Source organism: Anguilla rostrata, chromosome 1, assembly GCF_018555375.3.
Source record: "Anguilla rostrata isolate EN2019 chromosome 1, ASM1855537v3, whole genome shotgun sequence".
Lineage (NCBI taxonomy): Eukaryota > Metazoa > Chordata > Actinopteri > Anguilliformes > Anguillidae > Anguilla > Anguilla rostrata.
The window spans coordinates 68,654,208-68,672,317 of NC_057933.1; the positions used below are offsets into that span (position 1 = coordinate 68,654,208).

The following is an 18,110-nucleotide window of genomic DNA, read 5'->3' on the forward strand; positions in this document are numbered from 1 at the left end:
CCATATTTTTGTCACCTGTTACCACCATGGCAACTACAATATTTGCAGGATCAACAATGCTGTCGCTCTACTGTTCTCCACACAGGTGTTTCTGACCCTGTGACAGTTTCATCACATATCGCTTACAGTGGGCAACGGCTGTTAGTACTGTGTTTTGGAAAAGCTTCCGCTTTGGACTACAGACAAAGTCCAGGCCTTGATTTATTTATCTGGGATCATTCCAGAATGAAGAATAACATTGCACTGGCTATGTTCTGTTATGAATGAGCTGTGTTGCAATTAGAGCATGAAGCAAGTAGTGCCGTCGCTGATCGCCACATCGTTTGACATGCATACATTCCGAACAAGGGCATTGGAATCAGAAGTGGGGGGCGGGGGGCTGGGGGGTTTAAAGCATGGCCACTCTCTGTTTCTGATCTCACTCTGTCTGACACCACAAGACTGGATGATCATTCATTACCACCATGCACCAAGCTATTTTTAATGGCTCTTTGGCTTGGCAGCATGAAGGTCGTCCTGCTATTGCCACTTTACTGTCTTCGTGAATTTGTTTATCTAATGTCTTAGAATAGACAGGAATTAATCAGAGCTCATTTATTTAGCTCTACATAGTGGGGGTCCATCAGTACGGAGAGACTCGCTAACATTTCAAAGGTGCCCAAACTTGAAGTATACAAACAGCAATTACATGAAAATCCCCAGATGTGTTCTTCCGTACTTGACAGAACCCAGAATTTCAGTATGCACTGATGCCTACTTGTATGCATACTCTTCCTTCCTAGAAATCATTGCACTAAACATAGCAATCATTTTCTTTTTGTGACCACCGGTAGAACCATGGATGAATTTGTTTACAGATGTAACCATTATGAAGGAACTTGAGGGTAATTATGTGATTATGTTCTACTTCATTAGATATTTCTCAGATATCGTTAAAATATGTTGCACTCTTGTTTTGCCGTTAGGTCAAAGGCATTGCAACTCTTGTGACAACATCATCAAGTGTGTTCCAAATTTTAAGAAAGTGAAGCATACTTCTGCTTTTGCATATTATGAAGAATTTTCAAGCTACCCTGCTAAGCCACCAGGTCCTACAGGCTTATAAGTCACTTTGAGCTTCAGCTTAGGCTAGGCTTGTTCCAGTTCTCCTGTGGAAAAGGGGTGAAGCCATTTTCGAGAGCCTCAGTGAAAATTGTCTGCTGCATTGTTTATAGTTGTTGTCAAAAACACTTGAAGCTCATGAGTGTGAATGCCCACTGTTGAAGCACTGTGGTGCTGGGCACAGTACCCATCTCTCCTAATCATGTGTCAGTCACCTCCAGCACATTTTCTGGGTTTGACATTATTCCATTCTACAAGATGTCCATATCTGCGGGCACAAGTGGCTGAAAATTGAAAGTGAAGAAGTGGAATCTCTGGGTGATTTAGCCCCCGCCCCCACCGCCTGTGTACTTGTGCCTGTTGCTCTCCCACTTCCCCAAAGACCTCAATCACTCTCAGTGAATCCCCTTCCCCATATTAGATTTTAGCCACTTGTGTCTGTGCAATGCATGTGCCTCTTCCATCGTGGAAATAAATGTTTGCCCATTTACTCATGAGACAGAACAGGGAGCCCATAGACAGGGATGACTGTAGTTTGTCAATGGTCATTCACCTTGTTCACCTCACACAATTGTTTCATTGTAAGCACTGCTACTACTCAAAGGATATGCCAAAATAAATTTTTGGCTACAAAAGAGGTGTATTGGACAAAATATATATTTCAATCTATTGTATAATATCACCGGAGATCCTCTGCAAGGAGAGAGAAAACTTACTGGACTGTTTTCAACCTGTTTAAGAAAATAACATTAATTATCAAATTTAAAAAGCAGTTTTTTGCATAAGCAGTTTTTTTTTTTTTTACTTATACTTAATCTTATAGAATAGCAGCTCCTTTCTCAACCTTACATTAAGTCATTGAAATTTTGGCTTAGAGAGTTATTTACATCAAATATGTTTGCTCCTTGTAATTAAAAATGCTTTATTGTGCAAAAGAAAAAGTAAGTTAACCGCTACAAAATACAAATGAATGGGCTGGTAATGGATAATACCTATCCGAGCATGATTGCTAATCACGAAAAACAAATAAAAAGCTTTCAAGGTGGCTATAAAGCTATAAAAATCTGACTCCACTACAGCTCGCCCACCATCAGTCAATAATAAAACCATATGGACCATAACTGCACAACATTTCCAAACGTGTGCGGACACCTGAACATCACACTCATATGTGCTTGTTGAACATCTCTTTCCAAAACCATGGGCATTAATGTGGAGCCGGACCCCCCTTTGCCGGTCTAACGGCCTCCACTCTTCTGGGAGGGCTTTTCCTGTAGATATTGGAACATCCTCTGAGAGGATTTGTTTCCATTCCGCTTCACGACTGAGCTGTTGTTGCTCCTATATGTTTCCACTTCACAAAAACAGCATTTACTGTTGACTGGGGCAGCTCTAGCTGGGTTGAAATTTGATTAACCGACTTATTGGACAGGTGGCATCCTATGACAGTGCCACGATGAAAGCCACTGAGCTCTTCGGTATAACCCATTCTACTGCAAATGTTTGTCAATGGACACCTGCCCCATGTGCCCCTTTGATTTGATTAAAAAATATATAAACTGAATTGTTGCTGGCATTCATTTAGGTAAAAATCTTGCCTTTTCTCAGGCATACTGCTCTGTACCAGTGGTCCACAAACTTGTCCCTGGACCACCCCTGTGTATGCTGGTCTTCATTTCCAGGCACATTTGCAGTCCCAAAATTTTAACAACCAGTTCATTTTTCTTAATTATGCCTTTCATGTTTTGAGGGATTATTTACACTCTTGAGCCACATTATGTCAGAAATAGTTATGTATGCCACAAAGAATAAAAGGCAGTGTTTAAGTATTTGGACAGATATGCAATTATTGTTGTTTTGGCTCTATATACTCTAGCACTTTGGATTTGATAAAACAATGAATATGAAGTTAAAGTGCAGGTTGTCAGCTTTAATTTGAGTGTATTTAGAGGCAACAGACTCCAAATGCAAATTCCACACCTAGAATCAACTCTCAACATTTTGTTAGCTTTCTTGTGCATGAACCAATGATGCAAAGACACACAGCTGGCCAAGAAACATCTGAGCAGCCAACTCTCCAATTATTTATGGGAGGACTAGGTATAAAAAGGGCTATAATTTCTGCATGCATCCCCTAATATGGATATAAATGCCCTCAAAATAAAGTTGGCAATCTGCACACTAATACCATGTTCATTATTCCATTTCAAATACAATGTGCTGAAGTTCAGAGCCAAAACAATAAAAATTGTGTACCTGTCCAAATACTCACTGCATTGCATAGTGTATATTGTAAACAATAACAGGAAAATAGGAAAATAATGTTTTTAACTTTTAACTTTTTTTTTTAACTAACTATCAATAGACGCCTCACTGGTGAAAGTGTGGAAACCTGGCCACTGAAGCGAACCATTAGGTTCTATAATAAAGAATTCAAAGACAAAGCAAATGAGAATCCACCAAACGTGAATTGTGTTCATACGATTAGGAAAAAAAAATGATGATCGAACTTAAACACATATGTTCAACAACTGTAATTGAGCGAGACATTGGCTGTAACAAAAAACCAGAATACACAGGGGTCCGCAGGACTGTGTTTGAGAACCACTGGTCTATAAAAAAACATCCAGTTGATGTTTCCTTCATTGCAACATCATCCGTGAATTTTGGAGAGCCTGTTTCATCACTGTCCTATGAAACCCATGCCAACAGCTGCCACTTAGGCAGCAATTAATTCAGCGCCCACCTTTTTATTGTTTGGTTGTTGTTTGATGCTAATTAGTGTTTATTGGCATTTAAAATCCATATGTGGCACTGTGCAGTTTGCTCTGCTGAAGACTGCCGTGTGGAAATTCATCAGGGATTAGCCGTTGTGGTCCCAGGCAAAATTAATTAACTGTATGGTGCAATGGGAAATAAGGGCTAGGTGATAATAAAACCGTGTTTGTCTGTCAAATTTTAAATCTCAGATGAGAGCTCTGTTTAGCTTTGTGATTGATTGCTGTCAACTGGAGCAGACTGCAGATGTTGCCTCTAAACTTTCTTTGAATATCGTAATATTTTTAATTGAATGCGATGAAGATAATGATTATACTTTTCACAGAATGAAACAACAAAAACATGCCCCTAATAGCAGTTCTGTATCTGTGCAGGGCTGCGACCACTGTACTGTACATATTTCCATTAAAATATGTTGCAAAGTAATTAACAGAATAAAATGGAGAGCTAATGACCTTAGATGAATGCATGTCCATCAAAGGGTTTGCTGTTCTGGGTACTTTCTGTACTTTTTAAGCCACAATAGTGAATGAAATAAAATTGGACAATTATTTAAGCAAGAAAAATGGATGAAAGGTACAGTTATTACTTGTGCATTAAGTTCTGATATAATTTACAGCAACTTACAGCTTTGAGAGAAGAGACGCTGAAGTGACATCACTCCACTTCCTACATTCAAGCAAAAAGCAATTGTCTGTGATTTTTTAAAATTACGTCTGATTTTATTCAAGCAAGAAGGAATTACCAGAAGGGATTATAATGGAGAATGCGCCACACTCAAACTTCAAAAACCTGCTTTGAACTTGGTTATTAATTACATTCTACCTCAGGTAGACTAGTGTTGTTGTCAGTACTATTAGCCACATATGTTTCCATGAGTAAATATTGATTTTGCCTTTGAAATTGTGTCCTTTTAACAAAGCACTATTAGTACAAGAGCAAAGTTGTACTAATTCAAAGTTTATGTACCTTTCCCCAATAATAAAAGTTAACAGATGTTTATGTAGAAACCTCCCAAAGCAAAGGTGCTTCCATTTTTTTTGAGGGGGCATAGTTAATGTCTCCCTTTGGTGGATGGATTGATCATGTAGCTGCACTATTTGATGTATTTTGGATATTTAGCTAAATGTATGAATCAGCAATTTATGAAATTGATTGTTTGACTGATTTATTCAATATTTACATTAATAGTACTTATAGTTATTGTTCATGTCAGAATTTCATCAACTTTAAGAATAATGCTGGAAAAATGTATGTTCTTCAATCACACTTTGAGGTATAGTATTTTTAATACCTTATTTGCCTCGTTGGTCTAGGCACTACCCATAAAAACAGAGAAGTAATTAATTTATGAGAAGACACATAATTCTTTTTAAAATCAGGGACCACTAAGTATGTTGTCATACTTTGTACGGACTCTGGTAGTAAATAGCATCTCTCAGAAGTCAGAAACCTGTTGTTAAGTAGTCTTACGTAGTTCTGGTAGACCATTTTGTCCAATCCCTAGCTCTGGCACCTATATCCACAGGCAATTACAGAACACATGAATTGGAACACACCTGCTACATTTCCAGAAATGGGTGCAGGCTTAAACTCAGCAGCTTCCCTTTGATGAGAAAACACAGCAAGCTATGTTTGGATGTTTAAATAGATATGTACCATATACTTTACATACGTCATACTGTAAGAATTGAACATGTCAGACTAATCTAATTGACTACTCATTACAACAAAAACAGCTGGCTCCACTGCTGTACCTCCAAATTTACGGACAGAACCTTTGCACAATTTCCTACGAGAAACCCCACAGGCCATATAGTGCACATCTGGAGATTCACCCCAGGAAAATAGTGGTATCAAGAAACGATGTGGGTCATGGTAAATTTAGCAAATTAATAACATGCCGTGGTGGATATTAAATTGGATGCTGTCAAACTGTATTACTTAGAATGTCAGTAATCATTTTATTATTTTTACCCTTGTCAAAATCATTTTGTAAGATTTCATTTTGTGAAATAACACCCTCTCAGAGATCATGCTCTTGAATGTATTTTTGTAGCTGATCTGTTTTTTTCTTTCTTTCTTTGTGGTGGGTAATAATGCATGTGAACCTTCTGGCCGCAGCACCCAACAGTCCCCCATGCACCATAAACATACATGGAAATAAACCATGTACCAAACGGTTTCAGTTAAAAATACATGACTGTATTTCTGTTGTATTTTTACATGGGAATTGTGACAACAACATGCAATGCACAGTGAGAGTTTTCAGAGGAGCATTTTTAATGGGCCAGTAAAACATTGCTGCCTTAAAGGGCTACTATGCAGGATTTCTTAGTCTGCGTTAACAATCAAAGTCTCCTCTGTCTTCAACACCACCCGCAAATGCTGAGCAAGTCACCCCATCTAATGTAGCCTGCTGGATAGCTAGAGGTAATGGTAGAACCGTGAAATGAGCGACTGTGAGTGACGGTAAAAAGGCACATTTGATTATAGCTTAATTAATTTCATTATGAGCGTTAAACGTAATTGTGGTTTTATCACTGGAACTTTGTGTTTAAATATTTCCCACCCTAGTGAAAGCCCTGTTGGCTTTTTGCTTCGCTATACCTGGATTTCTTCACTAGCTAGCTCTGCAGCCACACCCACCCCTCCCCACACAGAAAACAGAGCCACACCCAGAAACATCCTGAACTAATTTTAGAATAACAAATACACGTAAAGGTGCACAAATTTGGTGAAAGTGTGTAAAGACAGTGATTGCCAGTGTATCATAGATATGCTTTGGCGTGGCTATTTTATAATATTTTAAAATAAAGTAAAATTTATGTGTAGTATGTCTTTATCATTTAATTACAATCAAAATTGGGGAGAGGATTATGCTGCTTGAAAGTGATAAAAAAGGTACAAACCATACAGAAAGGAGGCAGGCCGGTGAAATGTGTTTGTGGTTGAATAGCATTAGGCATGACACGGAATGTGCCATTCATGTTCTAAGCAGCCACAAGCGGAAGATCAGAGAAGAACAAGGTGCACTGAGCTACTCAGGCAGTCTGTCACCCAAATGCCTCTGTTTACCTCCTTTCTGTACGGTTTGCACCACTTCATTTGGCTGTGCAAGCCTGCACCTCAGACCTTGCCTATTACAGATAGTTGGAGAAATGCCAGCAGTGCCCAGGGGGGGAATCCTCTGGCCTCTCCCCTGAATCGAGGCTTCAATTAGCCCTGGGAACTAAACCTTGTGGTCAACTGGTTATGGTAATCCTCCCCCACCCTGGATAAAATCCTGCCACCCTTTCCGTTTCCCTCTGCCCTGCCAGAACAGCCTTCCCAGGCTCTGCAATCAACCACTGTCCCACAGGTATCATCAAATGGAGGGTGTTGTTCTAAGCCCCTGACCCAAAAACTAAGCCTTTCTAAAGTCATCCCACTTCTACAGTACCTCAGGCCTGTGAACACCTTACCATATTTCACTGATCATTTCATTGATATGAATGCTGTTCGGCGGTATTTAGATTTCATTTTGAAACGATGGAAACGCAGACATCAGGAAAGTGTTCTTACCTTTAGGAGAAAATGACGTCAACCGCAAATGAGGTTGATTTTGTAAGCATCATCATTGTTCCGATTCTGACTGCATATTCAAGTCCGAGATGTAATCGGAGCTTCAGCTGGTTGGCTTTATTATTTAGCCTTCTGCTGTCTTTTGGTGCTTTAAAGTGAAATGTCCAGTGCTGACAATCAGTCGGAAGACGGATCAAGCATTCTCTTTCACTGTTGATTTGAATTGTTCTTGCTGTACGCCCCTCCTAATCATTCACCTTATCGGAGTCATTTCTGACTCTGTGAATAAATGGTCAATTACCTCAGTTTATTATGTGCTCACAGTGGCCCCTGCCAATACCATGTAATTTGATCTCATCAGTAGGTCTTTAAATGGGGCCATGCTGCTCTTTTGTCAGCTGTTTTATAATGATTTTGTTCTCTTTTTTTCTGGCTTGGGGGAATGTACCTTCAGCTTTCTTTGTCCATTCATCACTGTCTGTTGCTGCATGACCACCCTCGCACAGAATGTACATTTTGAGTGTGAACGTTGATTGCATGAAGGTGAAAGTGAGTGGGGTGGCTATTCAGGCAAGCTCACAATCATCTGGACTGCCTGACTAGGGTCACACTTTGTGTCCATCAATGCAGAATGGTCCTCTAAGAAAATCAATTGTCAAAGTTTCAACAGCATTTTCAGCCGATGGATTTGTTCTTCCTTTCTTTGACTTTTTTTCTTTATTTTTTATCTATACAGTATATGCTGTTAGCACCAAAACTACTTGCATTGTGCATTGATCTATCTACTGCTGTGACTAGTGCTAGTATGGGTAATTTTACACTGTATAATGATACCCTGATCAAGATTTTAAGCTTCATGCATTTTGCATTTTTTAAAACGAATAACAACGTGAGTGGAATTAATGGCAACTGACGTTAGCCACCTGGAAATGAAACAGGTGGCTGTTTTGGAAAAACAGTGTTCAAGATGTTGTGAATGACAATAAGCTGTGAATTTCTGGCTGTCAGAGAGATTGTTTGTGTGAACATTAGGAATACTTACAACGTGTTTCAGATATTCAGGCATGATAGGTTGTATGCAGAATTACATATAAAGTGTATATGTGAGGCAAATATTCACTTAATGGAAATGCAGCGGGCATAGCAATCAGTCTATGCTGTCTGTCTGTCTGTCTGTTAGTCTGTTAGAGTTGAATTAACACTGGACATTTTTGCTGTGTATGACTGTTTATCACTAAGAAATTAATAAAACGAAATACAATACATAACTACAGAACATGCAGAACACAGGTGCTTTAGTCATAATTTCTACCCACAACCGGGGTATTAATTTCTATGTTGTTTGTTACAACTTCTGTTGTTTGTCATGGTGCACTTAGAAAACAGATCGAGGCAATGCTTGTCCTGGCAACTTTACCAATATGCTTTTCTTTGCCTGAAGTTTTTTCAGTGTCAAAATCTATAATCTATTAAAGGTGCATTTATACTTACATGGTGCTCTGTCTTTCAAAAGTACAGAAGCTGGAAGCAGAGGGCATATTCAGGGAACTATTCACATCCTTTCTATGTTAGTCTGAAAATGGTTGCACTTCAGGAGAGCATTATCCAGGTTATTACTGTATGCTCACGTTCACAGAAGAATCTAATGAGACAGGGGTCTTGTTAAATACAACTACCCTCTGAATGCATTGGAGAAATTCAGTATGGATGAATGCTAATATTGACGTGATGTGGGTTTATTTTATTTATTCTTTGGCCAGGAAAAGAGTACAAACAAAGAGTATTTTTACAGAAGTTGAGGAGCATTTATAGCAGCATTATAAGCATAGCAACCGCCTCATTTAGATGTAACAAATTGATATTGGTTTTGCTTTCACAAAAATAATTTTTTTCCCTTTGACAGTATTTCTCAGGTTAACAATGTAGTTCTGAAAGTGTTTTGTCATACATTGCAGTTGTTGCCATAAGTTCTGTGATAGCCAGCTTTGGAGTCACTGATTAACTATATAAGTTGAGCATGAGGTTTGCTGTACTGCTTCAAAGGTTTTTAGGGCCATGGGGTATGTAATCCATTTGACATATAGAAAATTGGACTTTGCCCAATGTTGTATGCCTTAAAGACAGAATTCAAGGTATACATCTGTAAATTATCATCTGTTTTCACTGAAAATGTACCTCTTTGTTTAAAGCAACAACAAGAACAGTGTTAAGAGGTCCCAAGACCAAACCTTGCTCAGTGCTGTACTTTCTAACTTCTGAAATTCTGGAACATACTGCACAAACTGAAATCAGTGTATTAGACACTTTAGGTAGAACTACTGAGGCATGAAACATGAGGTAGGTCTCAAAGCTGTTTACAGGGTTCAGTATAGCCTGTCAAGCTACACACTTCTCAAGTGTTTCTGAAGGGAGACAAACTGACCTGAAGTTAATTTGAAGATTACTCGAGGTCAGGTTTGGTTTAGTCAAGTTTGGCTTTGATTGCGGCTGATCTAATGAATTTAGCACAAGGACATATTCATGACACTTAATGTCCAGATTCAATATGAGAACTTGGGACCCATCCCCATACTGGACCAAAAATAATGGCTTTACTTCACATGGCACAGAAAAAAGATCTTTCACAAGCATTATATAGGATTACGTAAACAGATTGACGTTTCGGATTACTTTTTTAAACAATTTCTTAAATTTATTTGCCATCATATATGACAAACTATCAAAACATCGACAATCTGTAGGAGATATGAGAACCCATGCAAAAGCATTGAGGTGAATGCGGAAATACATCTCAATCATCAATTGAGGTTGAACTCTTCTTCCTGATGTAAAATTTTCATTAGCTCTTTATTGACCATCCCTTTGTAGAATACATTTTTTTGAAATATAACATAACAAATATAGTCTAAGGTGTATAGCCAGTAGAAGAAACATTTTACATATAAAAACAAGAGAAGACACATCTACTGTTCTTAGCAGAACTCAATATATACCCAGATTGAAAAATAATCAGTGAAAATGTTATTTCAAATCACTCTTATTTTGCAATTGGAAGTTGTTAACTTCACTTAAACTGTTTGGCTTCTTCTGTGGCAGTAAATCCGAGTCAGATACACTGTGGCATTTTGAGGCAAACTGCTGTGACTGTAGCCTAATAGCAGGAAGCCATGATTTTATGAACAAGCATTAGACACAGGGCTAAGAAATCTGGCACACCAGTGGAAATGCTAATACAGCTAATACAGTTCAAAGTACTGTGTTGTACTGTGTCATATATGTCACTGTGTCATTTTAGAATGGGTGAATATGGGTATATATTGAATTCACAAGGTGGGGTTGTGTTTACTTTCACGGAAGCTATATACTCTCTAAGGCCTCCTTCCTCCTATTCCACTTATCTGGGTAATTAACACAGAGCACTAGCTGTCATGATCCTGGAAAGCAGGGCAGAGTCATGCAACCTGTTGATCTGTGCTGCATTTATATGGCTACATATTTAATATGTCATCCTGTGTTAGGTATTAAATCATATTCATGTCACCTCCCATTCACCTTCCTAAAAATTCACAAGGTTAATGATTCTTCATATGCTGCCTGTGAGTCACGCTAGGATATAGCAATATGGCACTTTTTTTTTTTTTTTTTTATGTAAAAGCTTCAAGCCACTGGTAAAATCCAGCAAAATCTTGATTAATCTACCAGATTCTGGGCCATAAGTCTTCCTGAGCCTTAAGTCTTCTCCTGTTTTGTCTAGGATGTGATATTTCCCCAACAACCCGTACCCCCCCTCATATATTATTTCCCATGATATGAACCTGCCCTGCTATAAATGTCATGCCTCTAGTGTCCTCTGTGTGTCATAAAAACATACACTGCCCACGCAGCTGCTCAGGATAATGTACGGCTCCTCCCAAAGAATTGCATTCAGAAATGACGGTGCTTTTGGGAGACCAAAATTGAACTTTCATGCACACTATAATGCACACTATATAATGACACTTAAATTTCTGTATCAGGCTTGAAAGTATTTCTGTAAAAAAAGCACTCTTTTCGTAAAATGTGAATTTATTACAGTTATTGTAGGTTATTGTGAAATTAAAATTATCCGCAATTTGCTTTGAAGGCAAATTTCTCTGCAGATTGCACAGGGCTTATTGTATGCAGTAGCGATTATTTATTTCTCTTCTTCTCCTCTGTCCCTTCTCTCCTCAGGAGTCACAGGATCAGTTCAAATAGATGAAAATGGCGATCGAGAGATAGATTTTGCCCTGTGGGACATGACTAACAATGAGACCGGCGTCTTCCAGGTACCTGTCAGTGCCCTTGACATTGTGTGACTAATACTGACTGATACACTATTAACAGATAATTCAAAGGGACATTATCTCTCTCTCTCTCTCTCTCTCTCTCTCTCTCTCTCTCTCACACACACACACAGACACACACATAAACACACACACACGCACACAAACACACACACATTCACACACACACACACAGACACACACACACACCCTGAAGACTTGTACTTGAGCATGTACGTTCCTCAGAACCATGTCAGCCTCCTCGCAGGCTAATATCAGAATTAATATTCAATGTCCCCACTTTGGGAAAATTATTATTTTTCTCAGGGCTGGGAAGGCTGGGTGCGATCATGAATTACATTCATGGCCACCTATAGAGGGTATTGTCCCCACATGACCAGGTTAAAGCCACATGACTGGTCTCAGGTCTACAATATAATGCGCAACTGATATGCATTCCAGGGTTGTTGAATGTAGTCGGTTGAAAGCCTCCTGACTGGTTATAGAAAGGTCAGCAATCACAGTGCAGGGAGAAGGCTGTTAATTCGCTCCAGTGAACATTGTGTTGTAGGAGCACGGATGCGTTTTATGCCGTTGCCTTTCGAGAGATGGTCCACTTTCGTTATTATTACTGTCCTGTCTCATACGCATATCTATAGCTGCCTTATCCTGACCCACTTCCTTTGAGGTCTGTTGCTACACATGCTCGATTTTGTTCTGTAATACCAGGTGTGTATTTTGCGTCTAGTCTGTTTGCTATGTTGTGTTTCCGTTTCAATGATCAGTTAACCTCTGTTCAGTCAGATACTGTACCTGTACCTTGTCAATTGGCCTTTGGTGCAGTTCCACTAGCTTTGAACTCCTTAGTCCTTTCTCCCAGGACTTACTACCTATCTTCCCAACATTCATACAGGCAGATCTGTATCCGTCCTAATGTTTGTCCTCCTCCATCCCTCCCCCCCCCCCCCAACCCCCATTTTTCTGTCAGATAGTGTCTGTCTATAACGGCTCCCAGAAGCAGATGGTATCAGTGCCAGGAAAGAAAATCCAGTGGCCGGGGGGATCCGTACCCCGTGATGTGCCATTCTGTGGCTTCAAGAGAGACAACCCGGCCTGCATAACACGTCTGTAGACCCACTGTCTCCCTTTTCTGTTGCCAGCATCTGTAATTGGTGCCACTGTCCGTATTACAGCTATTAACCCTTGGTGTTTCGCTGCCTTTACTGAGCAAATCCGAATAGAGCAAAGCAGCTTTACTTGTCTGTTTCAAAGTCCACATCTTACAAACATTTCTCAAAAGCAAAGGGAACTAACAATTATTTTTTCTCTCTCTGTCATCAGGGACCATCACAATGCACCAGATGGTCTTCATTGTTTTGTTCTTCGTCTTGGTCATTATCGTCACCATCACTGTATTCGTATACAGGTCAGTGTGCCCTGTCCAACAAGTGTTTGTTTTTGTTCTTTCTGCATCCAAAAGGCATCATTTAGATTCTATTAAAACTGTTGAACCCACACCCGCTCTCTCGGGTAAATTATGAAAATTCGCTTGGTTTTGTTGAGCTTTGTGTGTGTGTGTGTGTGTGTGTGTGTGTTTATGCTGTTAAATAACATTGATATTTTAACAACTTTAGTTTAAAGATCCAATACTCAAGTAACAAATTAAGATTTAAGAACCGACACAAATTTGTATGCATTTGTAGTTAATTTAAAGACAATAAACTATGATACATTTCTTAAAACTCAAGAAACTCATCTTTCTTATTGCTGGGTATATGACTTTTCCCTGCTGTTCATTTACCGCTCTCTCTCTCTCTCTCTCTCTCTCTCACAGGAGGGTGAAGCTGGAGAATGAGCTGGCTGCTCAGCTGTGGAGGGTATCATGGGAGGACATTCAGATGAGTAATCTGGAGAAGGTGCTGCGCAGTGTTGGCAGCAAGCTCACCCTCTCGCTGGTGAGTCTGTGCAAGCCATTACACACACCAGGCAGGAAAACAAAAGTGGGGAACTATGACCTTTATTATCGTTGCTGTTGCTCCTTTATTATAGTTGCAGTTGCTCTGAGCTGTGTAATTCCCTCTTTAATCATTCCTGCACACGGTCACCCGTGTATGACCCTGGTTCAAGGTCAGGCCTAAGCCTCGTCACTACACTACCCAGCTCAATTTAAACTTCTTTTCACATAATTATTCCTTTCAAGAGTAGGTTTTTAGGCATTTTTATTTTTTTCAAAATTCCCAGTCAGCGTTTTAGAACTCTATTGCTTTCAGTTACCAGTCGTGATTGTTACATCAGCATTAGAATGTTCAGTTAGGAACACTCTATTTACATATTTGTGATTTCGAAAGAGACATTGCTGCTGAGTTACTCGAATGTCAATTTTTGGCACATTCAGCTCCACAAAAAATCTAGGTCTATGGCAGTCTTTTGTATCAAGGTGAACTGCATAGTACTCTGGTTAAGTACTTTGGGTCCCCCTTTAATGCTTAATTTTTCAACAATGATAATGTTGGAATATATGTACTGTAAAAAAATAATCTTGAAAATGCATAGTTGCTTGTGCTTCTTCTGCATTCATACCCTGTCCTGTTGACCAGTTAGTCTAACATTCTGAGGTTTCCGTTGTTCTGTATGATGATCTAATGGATTTCATCAACATTTGGAATGGAAGACCTGTTTGCTGAGCTACGAGGGGCAACAGTGTTCTCAACAATAGATCTTGTCTATCACCAAGTGAAGTTGCGTGAGGAGAGTTGTGATATAACCACTTTTATTACACATAATGGATTGTTCCAGTTCTGCCAAGTCCCCTACGGCTTGGCCTTGGCACGTGCAGCTCTTTCAGAAACTGATGCCAACACGGTTAAATGATCTTCAAAGTGTCCAGAGCTGCTTAGATGATGTGATCATTACAGGAAAACTGCTGCTGAGCACGACTGTGACTTACAAGCTGCGCTAACCGCACTACAGCGAGCAGGCCTCAAGCTGAATAAACGCAAGACAAATGCAAATTCAGTTGCTAAAGCCTTCCCTTTCTTGGACATACCATTAAACCCCAAGGTCTGCTGCCAGGTGATGGTCACATTCAGGCCATTCTCAATGCCCCTGCCTCAACTGATCCTACCACGTTCAGATCGTTCTTAGGTCTGGCATCCTGGTATTTATGCTTTATACCCAGGGTCAGGGCTGAGGGTGCTTTCACCTGGACTGGCAAAGCTCAGGAGAGCTCCGAGAGACTCAAACAACTCAGTATAGGCAAGATGGGTGCCATTTTGACCCCGCCTTACCTATGCTGGTGACATGCGATTGCGATGCATCAGATTATGGCATAGAGTGCTGTGTTGATACAAATCAATTCTGCCAGTTCCGGTCGAATTTTCATCTCACTCCCTTTCTGCGGGAGAGCGTAAACATGCTATCGTAGCGGAGGGAGCACTCACCTGCGTGCGGGCCGTGGAATGATGGTGGACGGCCTGTGGGGCTGCCGCTTCACACTCCACAACGGTCCCACAGGGGCAACGAAAGTAATGGGACAGGCTGGGAAGTGCACAGCAAGATGGTCAGCATGCCTGCTGTGTTCCAGTTACGAACTGCTGTACTGCCCAGGATCTGAGAATGCAACTGCGGCCTATCTTTCACGCCTGCCCTTGTCTTTCAGTGACAGTTCAGACCCTATCACTGGACCTGAATTAGTGGCCCTCCTTTCCACTGAAAGAGTGTGCAGCGTCCACAGATGAGTTATCTACAAAGTGTGCTGCCTGCCCAGAGCTGTGTGCTTTGCATTGTCAGCTGGAACATGGCTGGCCTTGAAACAAAAAACAGTATCATCTGAGCTGGCACCTTACTTTTTTATTAGTGAACCAGTGAACCATTGTTCAATCGCAGACTGAGGATGAAACTAGATGTCTTACTACCCCGGAAATCAACCGTGACCAATCGATTCCGTGCTCACTTGAGTGCATGCTCACCAACACATGGTGAAGATTTACACCGAACATACAGCAACAGTATCGGGTTTGAAAGAGGGAAACAAAGTGTGAGTTAAACTTCTCTTTCATGTGAGAAAAGGTGTGCCAAAATTCAGAGATAGGATACCGCCATTGTGGCTTAAGGACTTTGTCAACTGAACGGCCTCGTGAAAAGAGTAAAACAAAATCGAAAGAAATTGTTACCTTGTGTGGAAAAAAACTGCAATTGTTTGGTTGTTGAGCTGATTTTGTTTTATGCATAGTAAAATATCCTTTGAAAAATGTATTTATTTAGTGGTGGAGCAAAACACTATTCTGCTTTAGTGTTAGTTAGTTAGTGTTTTACAGAATCTGTAAAAAGGACTGTTTTCTTTTTACATTGTTAGTTACATCATTAGTACTGGTTGTTTGCTTGTGCAATCCACATACATTTATTTTCTCACTCAAACGGAAAATTTTATATTCTGGTGTTATTCTCTACAGTCATCTCATACATATATTATCCTCTAGAGAGTAGTGTAGTTGGAGAACCTGTGATTGTGTAGGAATGTAGAAGAAGTCTTAAGTTATGGAAAGCAGATGGTCTGTTTATGCAGAGCTGCACTCTTACTTAAGTTGGTTAATTGTATCCCCGCTCTTTGTGCTTACATTGGAAACACAACACTTTGCCAACATAATTTGGCAAGTTGAAAGCGAACCAAAACAAACTTGTCAATTCCCAACTGTGTTGAAAAAGAAGAAACTGAACATGCCATTTGTACGACAACATTAAGGACAACAGTTAATCCAGTTTAATCCAGGCTCATCTGTAGCATTTGTAATTCAGTACAGGTATGAACAATCTTATGAAATATAGCTGGACCTACCACACACCAGTGTTCAGAGCCTGAGGTCCAAATCCACAAATTAATTTTATGCATATGCAGCTGCGATTTAGCTGAACCCCAGGTTGCCGTTACATTATTCAACTCAACTGGAAATATTTGAATTTCTTTTCCCTGTAGATTAAAGATTGTTTTACATGCAGCTGTGTAACATTCTTTTACATTACATTACATTACATTACATTTATTTGGCATTCTTCAGTACACTGTGATATCCCCCTTCAATGACAATTAAACTGCTAAAGGACGGTCTACAGAGCAAACTGGATTCAGTTGTACCAGTGTAGCAAATCCTTTTGTTAGCTTTCATGTGCATGAACTAATGATGCTAGCCAAGAAACAGCTGATCTGCCAATTGTCCAACTATTTATGGTCCCCAAAAATGGGCAAACTATATATAAAAGGGGCAGTAATTCCTACTGGGATCACACAGTATGGATGTGAATACACTCATATCAAAACTCTCAGTCTGCAAGTTAACCTCGTATTCAGTGTTATTGCTTCATTTCAAATCGAATGTGCTGGAGTGCAAAGCCAAAACAACAAAAATTGTTTCGCTGTCCAAATACTTACAGACTACCCTGTACCCTGTGAGCCCACTTGGCATGTGTGAAGGCGTTGACTGTGGTCAAGTATCTACTTTAAGTGTCACAGAGGGAGAGGCTTCCCACTCATGCGTCTTTGCTCAGCCATTCAGGTTTGTTTGTCTCTCTGTCCTTCTCTCCACAGAGAGGCTCCAATTACGGCTCTCTCTTGACAACAGACGGCAACTTCCAGGTATTCACAAAGACAGGCTACTACAAGGTACTCCACTCAATATCCACACCTCGCTTCAAGAGAATTTACCGTGTTACATTGTAGAGGCAGTTTGCATGCACAGCCGCGACCTTCACTGTCGGAGGATTAAAGGAACGGTAGTGGTCTACGTGAGGACAATTTCTGCAGCGAACTGAGTGACTGGAATTCAGCAGAACATGCTGGAAGAAAATGTAAAATGACTCATGGGTTGAATTGTTGTTGCTTTTCAGGGGAACATAGTTGCCATTAAGTACGTCAATAGGAAGCGGATTGAGTTGACCAGGATGGTGCTCTTTGAGCTGAAGCATGTGAGTGTGTGTCTCTTTGATGTCTGAACACTGCACTGTCTGAGCTGCCATTGATTCTGCGGGGTAGAAAAGCACATACGTTGTGCAAGCGTGCGATCAACATCTGCTTTTGTCCAACGCTCGTTGCAACCCCCCTCCCCCCTCCACTCCGCTCAACCCCGCTCAACCCTCTTTCTTCGACTCCAGATGCGGGACGTCCAGAACGACCATCTCACTCGCTTCATCGGTGCCTGTATCGACCCTCCAGATATCTGCATCATCAGCGAATACTGCCCCCGTGGCAGCCTGCAGGTGCCTCTTCCTGTTCAAAGCCATAGCGACCACCACAAATCCCTCATTCAGACATCTACAGGCTACATTCTGATGCCAGTACACAGCCAGTACACATGGCAGAATTTACATTTT

The 18,110-nt window shown here is 40.3% G+C and overlaps 1 protein-coding gene across 4 annotated transcripts in view; it reads left to right on the forward strand.

Moving 5' to 3' along the window:
- npr1b (natriuretic peptide receptor 1b) overlaps positions 1–18,110 on the forward strand; it is a 73,167-nt gene that overhangs the window by 38,726 nt on the left and 16,331 nt on the right. For 3 of the 4 annotated variants that reach the window (XM_064353148.1, XM_064353136.1, XM_064353125.1), the window contains 7 exons: positions 11,656–11,750; positions 12,736–12,871; positions 13,089–13,173; positions 13,582–13,702; positions 17,329–17,403; positions 17,628–17,705; positions 17,892–17,996. In XM_064353148.1, coding sequence (XP_064209218.1) covers positions 11,656–11,750; positions 12,736–12,871; positions 13,089–13,173; positions 13,582–13,702; positions 17,329–17,403; positions 17,628–17,705; positions 17,892–17,996 — 695 coding nt within the window. The remainder of the gene's footprint in view (positions 1–11,655; positions 11,751–12,735; positions 12,872–13,088; positions 13,174–13,581; positions 13,703–17,328; positions 17,404–17,627; positions 17,706–17,891; positions 17,997–18,110) is intronic. The other variant, XM_064353159.1, reaches the window with a different exon arrangement.